This window comes from Glycine soja, chromosome 17 (assembly GCF_004193775.1).
Source record: "Glycine soja cultivar W05 chromosome 17, ASM419377v2, whole genome shotgun sequence".
NCBI classification, from domain to species: domain Eukaryota; kingdom Viridiplantae; phylum Streptophyta; class Magnoliopsida; order Fabales; family Fabaceae; genus Glycine; species Glycine soja.
Genome location: NC_041018.1, coordinates 2,115,853 through 2,130,276, shown reverse-complemented (window position 1 = coordinate 2,130,276; position 14,424 = coordinate 2,115,853). Strand labels below are relative to the sequence as shown.

At 34.6% G+C, this 14,424-nt stretch overlaps 2 protein-coding genes and 1 pseudogene across 2 annotated transcripts; 2 read left to right on the top strand and 1 right to left on the bottom strand.

The window, feature by feature from the left end:
- Positions 1-383: 383 nt before the first annotated feature.
- On the bottom strand, positions 384-1,943 carry LOC114392116 (multiple organellar RNA editing factor 3, mitochondrial-like). The gene is made up of 4 exons (XM_028353153.1): positions 1,557-1,943; positions 1,343-1,440; positions 993-1,058; positions 384-886 (listed from the first exon to the last, which is right to left on the bottom strand). Exons 1-4 carry the CDS (start codon positions 1,913-1,915, stop codon positions 666-668), a joined length of 744 nt encoding a protein of 247 aa, XP_028208954.1. The 5' UTR covers positions 1,916-1,943; the 3' UTR covers positions 384-665.
- Positions 1,944-9,801: 7,858 nt separating this feature from the next.
- Positions 9,802-12,553, top strand: LOC114393197 (pectinesterase/pectinesterase inhibitor-like). The gene is made up of 2 exons (XM_028354463.1): positions 9,802-10,929; positions 11,646-12,553. Exons 1-2 carry the CDS (start codon positions 9,921-9,923, stop codon positions 12,374-12,376), a joined length of 1,740 nt encoding a protein of 579 aa, XP_028210264.1. The 5' UTR covers positions 9,802-9,920; the 3' UTR covers positions 12,377-12,553.
- Positions 12,554-13,245: 692 nt separating this feature from the next.
- On the top strand, positions 13,246-14,424 carry LOC114393474 (annotated as a pseudogene).

Below are 14,424 nucleotides of genomic sequence, written 5' to 3'. Positions count from 1 at the left end.
AACGCGCACTAACTAGCACTGACTTTTGAGAAAAGAATCATATATCAACAATTTTAACTAGACAGTGTCTGAAATAACTAGACAAGGAGATGAACATGCAACAGTCTGTCCTACCAAACATACAATAATATAAGTTACCTCTTTCCAATGGGCTATCAGTATGAATGATACGTAAAAACCAACAAACAAATGCATTATTTTTAAGTATATTATAAAGAAAATCGATAAAATAATAAAAATATATGCAATCACCATTCACCAAGAGACCCATAGAGTGGCAGCTTTAAACAAATTAAAAAAAAAATGAGCACTTTGAAATTTTAAGGTTTCATGATGCACTTTAAACGTATCACAGGGCATTGACATTGAGAACAGGTTCAGAATTCAGATGCAAAAACAAAGTTTGTTTCAAGTCTATCCATTTTAACAGTCACTGATCCAAATTACACATTAAAACATGTAGGGAAAAGACTGAAACGAAATTTATTTCCATCAGCAGATCATAAACAATTTCATCACAGCCATTTTCCACACCACAAAAAAAAAAAAAAAAAACACAAATAAAATATGACCTCCGAACCTTAAATCATAACTCCCATAAGAAAAACTTAGTTCTGTTTTCTACATGTGCTAATTTCTAAAGCAGAGTTCCCAATAAACATTTCTTAGTACTCTCCACCGGACACAAAGTTTTGGCTATTCATTGCAGTGGATGGCTGCATAGATCCCCCCGGACCTTGGTTCCAGTTCTGTTGATCTCTCCTTTCAACCTGCATTGTTTGCCGCTGTCTGTCATGCCGTGGCCGAGGTCTACTCCTACTGGGTTGCCTATCCGAATATCTATACTGTGGCCTAGGAATTACTTTCCCATCAACAAATAAATCACCTGAAATCCTCCAAAAGCAATCAACACAACCGAAAATGAAAAATAGAAAACAATTCAACAGTTAACTAAGCTCTCACTAAATTTGAAGTTAGAACCCTCCACTAACCTCCATAATCCTTGTTGGGAACATCAAGATATGAATCTGGTAGCACCCAAAGAACTCCAGGTAACTCTATTAAAGAAGGAAAACAAATTGTCGCAACAGTTAGTCAAGCACAAGGAAAAATTCACAACAGAGACAAACAAATTTCAGATTACAACTTGATAGAAAAAGAAACTCAAAGAAAGTATTTCCATAAAATTAACCTCCATTAATTAATATTCTTATAAGATGAGATTCGCAATCAATTTGATAGTGGCACAACATCATTGATAAGAAAACCCTAACAAGTCAAACAGCTACAAATTTCGAGCAAAATGAAGAATAAAATAAACAAAGTAACGAATCAATGACACCTTTGACTTTATAAGAAAGCTCTTCGGAAATGAGGGCGCCGAAACCTGTGTACGTAGAAGTGGAAACAGAGTATATCTTCTTTTTAGCCTCCTCCTCACTACAATCAACATACATGCAGGGAAGTGAAATTAGGAAATAGAAATAAGCGTGGCAATTAACTAATTAAAAATAAATAAAATAAAATAATTAATTACATAGGAGAGGGAAAATGACCTTCCGAGGACTTGAGCTAGGGTTTTGACATAGGAGTTAACCATGTGGTCCTCGGAGGGTTTAGGGTTATCGGGGAACTCCATGACGATGAGCCAGTGCTCGTAGTCGCAGCCATCGAGAAGAATGGTCTCCTTCGGGGGACGGTTGCTCCAGTTCGGGGAGGGGTCGTTCAGGGGCGAGTAACCCGAACCCGAAGATTGAGTCCGAACCGCAAAACTCGCCGGGTGAGGAATGGGTACGGTTTGTTTGGCGTGGTGCAACGCCAATGCGAAGCGACAGCGAGACGCGCTTGCGGATGACGAAGACAGAGCTCCTGCCAGCCTATATGCTAAGGTGCGCCGAGCGTTTAGGTACGCCATTTCCCAGCCTAGATGTTAATGTAATGTTTTTAAACTTAAAAGAAAAAGTAACGCAGGAACATAAAAAAACAAAAAAACAAAAAAGAGTATAATTATGTGTAATTTGATAAAAGTTTAAAAGATATTAATATAATTCGATCTTTTTATTTTTTTAAATCAATAATTATTTATATAAATAATTTTTTTGTATTGATTTGACTATTTGTTTTATTAAAGAGAAAATGACGTAGAAAAACATGGAATAACTGTGAATTGATATTAATTTACATGTTTTTGAAAGATCTTAAATTGAGAATTTTTATTGGGACGTTTAAAATTGAAATATTTAATATCAATTCGTACGGATTGTCCCCCTTAATACCAATTTTAAAAGTGAGTCGTCGTAAGAGCAACATACCAAAATAATAGTACCTTCTTTTTGCAGTCCGGATAACATTCATACTCTTGGTCAATGATAATAGGATTTTTGACATCTTTCATGATAATGTCACTGAAGCTTATATCTGATGCTGCATCTGGATACCTATCTGGCCATGCTTTGATTCTAAGGCCATTGGTTGTGCTAGCCAATGAGCAGCTCTTGATAATACCTAATTAAAGACTTATTAATTGAAAAAATAGTGAGACCCAATCCTAGGAAAATCTGTAACTTAATATTTAACATTACATAATACCAATAATAATATTTTAGAGTGGTTTGGTTAAACAATCACCTATATACTACTATCAACACATTTTAAGCTTGAATTCATTTTTTAAATTTAAATTTTGGGACACGTAAATTTGGTATTTTTGTTCTTTAAATTTATTTTATATTTTAATCCAATTCTCAAACTTTAAAATTCTATTCAATTCTTCAACTTAAATACTCCTTTCAATGTTTTTCCTCACATATTTCTGTCTTGTAACTTAAAAGAACTGCCTTATGTAACACTTAATTCTAACAAAATTGTTCATTTTGTATACACTAAATCTGAATCGTCCAAAACCATTGATGAATTGTCCAGAGGCAAACAGTTCTAGTTCAATTGGTCTGAATATTCATACTCACACGCAATACAGAAAGACAGATACTGAGTGTAAAATTCAGAGTGGAAGAGATCTCAAAGGAAGCAATGCAAGGAATGAAGAGAAAGGTATTGAGGGAAATAACATCATAGAATCACAATATACTGATTACTGAGTTCAATCCGGTTTATAAAGTTTGGCTTTACCAGGTTTACAATTGAACTTCAGAAATTCAAAGGCCCTCAAGGTTACATATCAGAGTGTGCATAAATAAAATTAAGATTCATAGGACATACCCAATAATCTAATACTATAAACATTAATCCATTTTTAGCAACTTCTTTTTGTCTGTTTAATATAATAAACCCATGCTCTTGAGTTGACTTTCAACTTGTTTCTGCGCTCAAATCACACTAGAGGCAGTAGTAAGTTTGTGAGAGCAAAGCCGGTTAGTATATAGTATTAGCCTTGATTTGTACATAACTGGCAGGAAAAACCATTGAGTGGATATTCCAGATGATTCATACATTAACAATTTAACATGGTACAAGAGGACTAGGAGTTCTAAACATTTTCAAGAAGATTAGAGATGAGGTGTAACATTAAAATAAGAAGAAAAAAAAAAGACTACTTATTACTCCATATTGTGAAGATTTCTGTCTGTCACGGATCATCATCACCCAACCAAGCCTCTTTGTGGTAACTCTGGTCTGTTTTCAGCAATGAATCTTGAAGCAGCTTCATTACATTTCACGTCCTCTACTTTCATCTGAATGACCTTAGCGGTCAAATAGGTTGGATAAAATTTGTATTGACACAGAATTTGAGGCTCTGATGAAAGGTTCCAAACATTCTTCTGCTGGCCAGGGGACCCAATTCCAATGTTAGCAAGATCTGCTTGAGGTTGAGGTTTCATTTCTTGCTCAAGGCAAAGGAATCAAGAAAGTGATAACTATATGTTAGTGATAGACTGAGGCCTTATATTATAGGTCCGCGCAAGGCACTGTACCTTCCCACCTTGTGGGACCAAATTTGCTGAATTAATTTAATTAGTAATAGACTACTTAGCTTGGTTATATTCTGTTGATATTGTGTGATCATCCCATTTTGTCAAAGATCCTCGATCGTGTCCCATAATAATATGGAGTTAAAAAGTACAATATCTTGATCATCTTCTACGCTAAATCAAGGTTTGAATTCTTAATCTCCCTTTACTAGTCTGACTGGATTGATATTTACTTTTTTGATTGACGAATCAATGCCTCTAGTATAATTATTATTATGGACATTGATATCACTCCCTCGTTAACCAGGCTTAAGATTTGATCCTTGCCCTATGGGTCTATTTGTCTCTTATCGAAGTAATAAAGAATGATTTTGAAATTTTGATTGTTATGGTGACGTGGAACCAGTTTAATTTGGACTTTTTGGTTGATTACAAGTAGAAAAACGACATCTGATCCTACTTCGCAACCATGGTATTATGCTTGTAAAATAAGCATCTCGATTATTTGATCTTCACAGTAAAATTATTCCTTTTGGAAAATGATAGGTAGGATTTGGAAACTAATTAAACCCTAGGACGTCTAAAGAAACAAATAAAGATAAGAAAAAGAAAAAAATAATACTCCTTTCATTGCTTATTCATATATATGAAGTAGATATTATAAATGAAGTGTTTGGACAATTGGACTTGAAGTGATGTGATATTCATATATCATTGCTTATTCCTTTCAATCTCAGGGAGAACATGTTGGGTCCCATGAGCTAGCAGAATAAGGTTTTATTTTTATAGAAAAAAGAAAGGTGTTATTTTATGGTATAGCATCAAATACCAGGTAAGAATAAAGTGCGTCGTCAATTGGATTAATGGATTTATCCAAATAATGATGATCAGAACAAGGTGTTTGTAGCATATGGCACCACGTACGCTTTTCTGGGTTAGAACAACGAGTTTCACTTATCAGAAGTGCATCAATGGCATCTGGTTCTATAAAAAAAACGACAACTGGTTGGAACTTAAGCCTATTTTTCTTGACTTCTTCACTAGCTCATGCAAACTTCTTAACATCTTTATCTTTATAAATATTGAAGTAAAACGTGTTTTTGCATTATGTATATATATTTTTTTTACTACATTCATTCAAGAGTATCCATTAGTTGTTATAATGATAAATTTTCATTGAAAACTTTGTTAATCACCTTTAATGAATCCCTCTTCAAAGTTAAATTTTTCTATCCACAAGACTTGCCATTTTTTTTGTGTCACTTACCATTTTACAATATATATTTTCAAACAACTTTAATATAATAATGATTAATTATGTACCAAAAATAAATAGTATTACATAAGCAAAAATTTTATGCACTACATGATTTATTTAGATTATTTTCTTTACAAATACTCAAATTCCATAATTTAAATCGTTAATAAGAAATATTTTTATTGCTAACATGAATCCAGAGGACTTAACAAATACCTGCACTCCATTTTTCGTAGAATTTTTCTGTGAAATATTGTTAAAAAAGAGCATCGAATTAATATTACGAACGAAATCAGAGCTTACGATTCGCAGATGATTTAAAACGAAAGAAGATTGAATTTAGCCAAACAATACAGCTAGAAGAACACTTACAAATTTTTTGTTTATCTCCCTTTCTATATATTTTTCCAATCCCCTGATGTCAAAACAATTACAGTTCCAATTCCTTTCTTCTCTTTTTTAAGAATTCCTCACGCTGGTTTTTTGGCAATAATAACCATCCATGGTATAGCCTGAAAGTCTTATGTGATTGACTGCTCATGATCAAAGCTACAAAACATTATCTATTATTGGAAGCATATTTGATTCAACCGAAACTTGTAATTTGGAGTAAAAAAGTTGTTTTAATTACTATTTTGATCCTTGTATTGCAGCAATAACCTTACCTATTAATCCTTTAAAACATCCCATCTGGATTCTTATAGTAGTAATTTTGTAACTCTTCTAGTCCTTGTTCTAATGTTGTTTGACAAAGTTATTTTCAAATTCTTTAAAATCACTACAAAACTTGAGTTGACAATGTAAAACCGTAAAAAAAAAAAAAAAAAAAGAACAAGCAGAGTTGTTGCAGGGTTTGATTAAACGCCAACAAAACTCTCAACTCATTAATTAAAGCCATCCGGCTTGGCTATGGTGGATGAATCACTGCAACAAAGCCTTGATTTTAAATTTATGACAGTAAAAAATTGTCAAAATATATTTTTAGCGGTTTTATTATACTGTGAGTAGTGATTTAAAAAAAAATCCTAATGCAACCACATTGACGACTTTAAAAAACAAGTATCAAAAAGAGTTAAAAAATTATAAGTATAAGGATCAAAATTAAATATTTTAAACTTTAAAAACTGAAAAAAATACTGCAATTATAGGAACAAAACAGTGATTAAACCAAGAAAAAATAGAGGCTCCGATCAATGTATTAATCAATCACATTCAGAACAGTCGAAATTTCAGAGTCTCTAAAGATTTTTTTTTTCTTTCTTTGTAACAATTAATTAGGTTCTGAATAGTTAGGAATTGGCCCAAAACATTTTTTTATTTAGTTTTTGATTTGGGCTTCGTTGGCCCATTTCATTGTTTTTGCCCTGTTCTTTTTTATTATTTTAGGCTTCAAATAAGTTTATTAAAAAATTGAGGTTAAATATATTTATTATATATTAAATATTATTAACTTAAAAATTAAAAAAAAAACAAAATTGAGTATTTACACTTTTCATTATAAAAATAGAAATGAGAATATTGTTGCTCTATAAATACAACTTGTTTTTCCATGTCAGCTATAAATTCCCAGTCAATTTCAAGTCATTCTTAATGCAAGTTTTGTCCAGATGCTTACGGTGATTTTTGTAAAAATAAAAAAAAAATACTCATCAGTTACAAGAGTTTATTAAAGATGATCCTAACTAATATAATGGGGTGCCTAAAAAAAAAAATACACACTAATATAATGGGGTGATTCCTCCCTGCTCTCAATTATTACCTTGGCTAAGATTCAAACACTTCTATAATGAAACTTAATAGACATATATGATATATTAATGTATTATTATTGTACACAACTAACAATTATGAAACGCGCGACACAACATATCATTAAAAAAATTAATCAAAAACAGTTAAAAACCTACTAGAGTCGGACAAATAAGGGGAATTTGAGTAGTACTGGTGATCTTAGCTAGGTTTTCAACAACAACAAAAAAAAAGACCTTAGCTAGGTTCTATTTTATTGTCGTTACTGTTAAAAAAGTTAATAGTATGCTGCAATTAGTAAGTTGATCATAGTTAATAAAAAAATCAAATTTATAATTTTATTTTATTTTTTTCTTAATCATCCAATCAATATAATATTTCCAATTGATCATAGATAATATATGAAACAAATACTAATAAGTTATTTTATTATTTTTATATGCGCACATACATGTTTTTTTCTTTTTCTGTTATATGCACAGTTATACGCACGTACAGAACATCGAAGATCAAATTCACAGGTAGAAGATATACTTATATGACTTCTTACACTCGAGTTTAGATTCTACATCAAACTAACAGGACTTTAAAATATATAGTACCACAATCACGGCAGAAGAGACTTTTATGTATAATTTGCAGTTTGTCTTGTTGAATCATATCATACGTGCGCTTCATACTATGGTCATATATATGCATAGAGCTACGCATTAAACAACAACCGCTACATATATTTGAAGCTAATTATAGCATATAAAGAAGTAGTATATAATCTGATGAATTAAGCAAAGAGCTAGCTCATCGATCAAAGTTCGAAATATTGGTGCACCACAACGACTATGTTTATGTTGTGTTCCTTTGAAATTGAGAAGCATTATCCCACCAAAGCGTGCAGCTACCTCGTTACTATTCAAGGCAAGCTCCTCCATCTCATCATTGGGCACTTGAACCAACCAGCATCCCTGTCGTGCAGGGGATGTTAATTTTTTCACGATCTTGTAAGTATCTCAGGTCTTCGGGAACAAGCATATGCGATTTGTTATCTGAATAAGTTAACATACTGAGTTGTTATGATGTGAAAAATCTATTTCTGATGTGGTTCATATTTTGTCCAGGTTCAATTCTAATATTTGAAAACTATTGTAATCATAAAATTATTATCCCACGATTATCTCTCATATCCCGTTGCACACTTGAATTTGTTGGTGACCAAAACTCTATATAAAGTGTGCCGCTGCTCTAATAGGTCACCAAATCCGCTCCTCCTTTCATATATTAACACCATTGAGTACAAGTGAGTAGGAGTTTGGAACCATAATCCGTTATAAAGTTACCGTGGAGTAAAACCGTCACCCCATGAACTTTCAGAACAATAATAGCAATGCTTGAAAGTTGGCCATGTCTCCTTTAGCTTCAGCTGATCCTTTAGACATTTTTTTTTTAGGAGATACCCCATTAATGTCTTCAGAGCAAGGCCTTCTAAACCAATCTCTCACAGGTTTGCTGCTGGAGGAGCCATATTGAATTCAACACTACTAAGAAAGTGCACTATACCAAAATAGAAAATATATGGTTTCTTTATTGTTAAGTTGATGCTTTGTGTTTTCTAGTTACTTCAAAGAATGTCGTGTCCCCTCCCTTATAAGGTAGCAAAAGTGATTCTTTAGCTTCTCTTGCAATATTGCAGTCCCATGTCCGTGGTACCACAGAATATTTCTTTCATAAATATCAAATTTCATGCCTCATTAGTATTTTTTAAGTTTAAATTGAATTAAAAATATAAGAAAAAATTAATATTTTAACTTAGATTAAACATGATTTAAAAAATTTATTAGAAAATAGTTTTTTAATAAACAGAAGTACAAAATACAACACTTTTATAAAATCTATAGGAATTTTTGCTTTAAAAAAAGTTTAAAAAATTAGAACAAACCTTACTCGATCGGACTCAATGTTTGGGTTTAATTAGTATGAAATATGTTCATATTTATCACCTAAACTGTGGGACACTTAGAGCAAGAAACATAAAGAATAGGGTCCAGATCGAGTTACTTTAATCGCAGATCGAAAACGATGGTTCTATCTATCATTCAAGAATCAATAAAAAGAAAATGGTGCATGTGATCTGGGCCTGCGTCTTTCTTTCAACTCAGATTAGACTGGCAAGTAACAGTATTTAGGAAAGAAGGAAAAGGGTCGTAGAGGGACCGCGAATATGATTCCTCTATTGATCACAGAAGGGAAATGCCGAAATGTTTCCTTCTTATTTTTTGAAAAATTAAATTTCAGTAACTTTATTAGATATAACTTAAAGCAATATTTATATGAAGGAAGCTGATCTTTCAATGATTCATCTACATTGTTCGAAAAATCTAAATCAATATTCCCCCACCACACAAATTTCACCCCTTTCCCGAAACAACCCCAAGAAACATTAGAGTCTATATCGTCTGGACTATATCTCAGGTAACATATACGATATAACCGTCCTTTCCAATTTATAAGAAAAAGCTAAAAAAACACGATTATTTATCATATAAAGATTTATCGATCGGGACAATGATAGTCGATCTTAGCGTGTATATATTTGGACATCAATTATTTATTAATTAACACGGATTAACGTGTAGAATATTGAAACAGGTCCACGATTCAAGGAGCTCCTCTAAATTACATTCTATTTACCATCGTTTGTTAAATTAAATCAATGAATGACCACATTTCGGTTAACGTCGCATGCCAAGTTTAGCAATTAGAAGTAGTGCGTGCGTGCTTGGTCCTCCACATCCGTTGGACAACAACATAAACATTTCGCACCTTTCGTTTCCCAACCCAAGAGTATAAATACGCAGCCTCACCCGAATGCTCCAAATAGCAGCAGTGCCCTAGGGCTTTGAGAAAACCACATTGCCCGAAGGCCAATAAGCAAACGCAGGGAAGAAAAAAAGAAAAAAGAGTTTCATAATAATCATAAGCTGTTAGAGATGAAGAATGGACTCGACACCACCCATGAGAAGAAGAAGAGGAAGCTCGCCATTCTGAGCGTGTCTTCCCTCCTCCTGGTGGCGATGGTGGTCGCGGCGGCCGTCGGCATAAGAGAAGGCGCCGATGTGGTCGAGGAAGGCGGCGACTCGATCGTGAAATCTCAAAGGAACGTGCAAGTGATATGCGAATCCGCGGAATACAAAGAAACATGCCACAAGAGTCTCGCCAAAGCTTCCGAAACTTCCGATCTGAAGGAGCTCATCATAACCGCGTTCAACGCCACGGCCGAAGAGATCGCAAAGCAAATAAAAAACTCGACGCTCTACCACGAACTTGCCACCGACGACATGAACAAACAGGCCATGGACATCTGCAAGGAAGTTCTAGGTTACGCTGTCGATGACATGCACCAATCCGTTCGCAAGTTGGAAGAGTTTGAACTAAACAAGTTGAACGATTACGCCTATGATCTCAAGGTCTGGATCGCCGGTACTCTCGCTCACCAACAGACATGTTTGGATGGGTTCGAGAACACGACCAACGAGGCTGGCAAGACCATGGCTAGGGTTCTCAACACTTCTTTGGAGCTCAGCAACAACGCATTGGACATAGTGAACGGTGTATCGAATCTCTTCAAGGGTCTTAACTTGAGTTCCTTCAGCAACAACAACAACAGGAAGCTTCTATCGGAGGTAGATGGGTTCCCTACGTGGGTGAGTGAAGGACAGAGGAGGCTTCTTCAGGCTGCGGACGCCAAAGCGGACGTTGTTGTGGCTCAGGATGGGAGTGGACAGGTGAAGACAATTCACGAGGCTCTTAAATTGGTGCCTAAAAAGAACAAGAAGCCTTTTGTCATTTACGTCAAGGCCGGTGTCTACCAGGAGTATATTATGATCAACAAGCACTTGACCCATGTCACCATGATCGGAGATGGCCCCACCAAGACCAGAATCACCGGCAGCAAAAACTACGTCGATGGCATCAAAACTTACAACACCGCTACCTTCGGTAAGTATATATATATATATATATATATAACATATGCACACCATAATCTACTCATCATAATCTTATTAATTAACATCTACTAAAACACTTAAACACAGTTATTTTTTGTGGTGGTGTTTAATCCTTTAGATTAAAGATTAGCTTAAACAATCATGCTTTTTAGGCAGATAATCATGATTCTTAAATGAAATTATTATTACATGATTTAGACTATTAATTATTTATAATTTCAATTAATCAGTACGTGCATGTATTGAGTCTTACTAAAATTTACAATCTTGATTTTTTTTTTACATAAATATTTGTTGGATCATGTAATATTTTTTTGTGGTCAAGGATTAGATTATCAAACTTGTGTGCATGAAAAAGGATTAGAAAATTTATTACATGATGGGAACTATATAGTCTCAACTAATCTCCACATTACATAAAGTTAAAGATTGTTAATTTTTTTTCATAAATTAAAAATTGGATCATGAATATGCGATGATATGAGATTATTTAATAATTCTTCTTTAAATAATAAATCTTAATACCTGAAGGATTAGTCTCTAACCCTCACAAAAATTTCCTTTGTTTCGAAAAAAAAAAACAGTATCTATGTTATGAAAGAATAGTAACAAAAGTAGTACTTAAGTAACTGTGTGTGTAGTATCCATGTTGATTCCTAACATGATGTAAAGCACTTGTAATTAAGATTAATGGGGGGTTGGCAGGTGTGAACGCTGCTAACTTCATGGCGATGAACATCGGGTTCGAGAACACAGCAGGAGCTGAGAAGCACCAAGCCGTTGCCCTGAGGGTAACAGCAGACAAGGCTGTATTCTACAACTGCAACATGGATGGGTTCCAGGACACCCTCTACACACAATCCCAGCGTCAGTTCTACCGCGACTGCACCGTCACGGGCACCATCGACTTCGTGTTCGGCGACGCCGTGGCCGTGTTCCAGAACTGCAAGTTCATCGTAAGGAAGCCCATGGAGAACCAGCAATGCATGGTCACCGCCGGTGGAAGGACCAAGATCGACAGCCCCAGTGCACTGGTCTTCCAGAGCTGCATCTTCACCGGCGAACCCGACGTGTTTGCCTTGTCCCCCAAGATTGCTTACTTGGGAAGGCCGTGGAGGGTTTACGCTAAGGTTGTCATCATGGACTCGCAAATCGATGACATCTTTGTCCCTGAAGGGTACATGCCGTGGATGGGAAGTGCTTTCAAGGACACAAGCACCTACTACGAGTTCAACAACAGGGGTTTTGGTGCTAACACTCAAGGTAGAATCACGTGGCCTGGTTTTAAGGTTATCACTCCCATTGAAGCTACTGATTACTACCCAGGAAAATTCTTTGAGATCGCTAATTCGACTGAGCGTGATTCTTGGATCGTTGGGTCTGGGGTGCCCTACTCCCTTGGCCCAATTATTGCGCTGCCTTTGCCAACAGCTTAATTCATGGTCTTTTTTAATGACTCTAATAGAATATACATGTAGCTACATATCCCTGCTGCATGCCTGCATCTGCATGCCCTTTTTGACATTGCTATATATGTCTGCCAGTATTTAAGGAAAAGAAAAAAAGTGATGCAGTGGCACTCATGTGTTAATTCAGTTTTCTCCTACGTAGCATTCAGTTTCTTCATCACGCACTTCTTAGTTTTTCTTTTCCATGCTACATAGTAATTACAACAGAATTATTCTACCTAGCTAAATGGCTAAATTACCGGTTCCTTCGGAAGTCGATCTCACCGCTTTAAATTCACTCTTGCCTAGACTACTCCTGCTTGTTCCTTCTTACCCTATGAGAAGAAAATTGTCAATGTTTTGTATTATTAGCTAAAATTTTATTAAAAATTATAAATTTTAGTCATTTTTACTTTTAATTTAATAAAAAAAATAATTTTATTATTTTCAATAAATTTTAATCAATTACGTAATATTTTAAAAAAAAGTTTAAATATATTTTTGATCTTTAATAAATACTCGTTTTTTGCATTTATTTTCTAATAAGTTTCCTTTGGATAGAGTCCTTAATATTAAAAAAATTGTCTCAAGTCTCTTCCGTTAATTTGAAATCATTATCTACCTACATGATCGTTAACCAGTCACGTCAGCAAGTTACGTGTATTGTCTCGTCGGAATAAATTTACATGTAAGTTGACGACGTGTTTGCTTATGTGACATCATATTTTAATTAATTATAATTATATTAAAAAAAATAAAAGGTTACTATTCATCTACAGGTTTAGCCTTTACATGAGCAAGCTCCCACCTTCCGTGAGGAATAACAAATTGGTTCATTTGCCAAAATAGACTCAAAAATGGACGAAGGCGAGGAAGGGTATGGTGAGAGTGGCGACGAAGGTTTCTTGGGCGAGGAAGAAGATGACGATTACGAGGACCTTTACAATAATGTCAATTTCGATGAAGGGTTCCTTCAATCGTTTCGCAAGAATGACGATTCAGGATTCTGAAATGGCGATATCGAAGAAAAGAAGCCTTTGTCGTTGTCATCAGGGTTTTGACTATTGTTTCTATCTTTCTCTTAAAGAAATAGATTTTGTCTTTGAAATGTTAGGGTTCTGCATAAAGAATGGTTGTTTTTTACGAACGCATTGATGTTTTTAGGGTTATGCTCCAGTTATTTGGTTAAGATTCCCAAATTTCAAGATTTTGGGGGTTGCTTTTATCAAGGAAGTATTTGCGTATTGTATGGCTCTGGATTCTGAAGCCTTGAAATTTTTAATGTGAAAAATGATGCAATTTTAGTTTGACTTATGTTTTGGGATTATGTTTTATAGCGGAAGATAAGATTTCTGATTTTGAGATGAAGCTGATGGACATTGACAGTGAACACCTTGGGATTCTAGAGGTGTATCATGCCATGCCATTGTTAAAATCCCATCCTTTGAGTTTGCTAGGATTTGCAAGGATCTCAATAGTATTGGTGACACTGGTAATTGGCTTTGCTTCTCTATTTTAGTGGTTTGTTAATGTTTGATTGTTTTGTTGAGAAATTTATGCTGATAAATGTTTTGTGTTTTGTTATGTATGTTGAAGTTGTCATTTTGATTACTAAGGAGGGTGTAAAGTTTTCCACCAAAGGAGACATTGGAACTACCAATATAGTTTGTAGGCAAAATACTTCTGAGGACAAGGTGAGATATTGTTTTCTTTCCCATTGTTTTTGTTCCACCTATGATTTTTTTAGCTTAATAGTCAATTGTTGAATTGCATAGTGGTGGACTTTTTTAAATGGTTGTAATTTTTGGTTAATGTTGCAGCTTGAAGAAGCTACTGTCATTGAGATGAATGAGCAATTGTCCAACACAATTACCATTAGTATGCCAAATGAGTTGTCAATTGTAGTTGAGTACAAGATTGCTAAGATAGGCTATGTGTGGTTCTATTTGGCTCCCAAGATAGAAGAGGATGAAGAAGATACAAAACCTAAGTTTAATCTACCTATTAGATGTTGGGTTAGGATATTAGGATTTTAA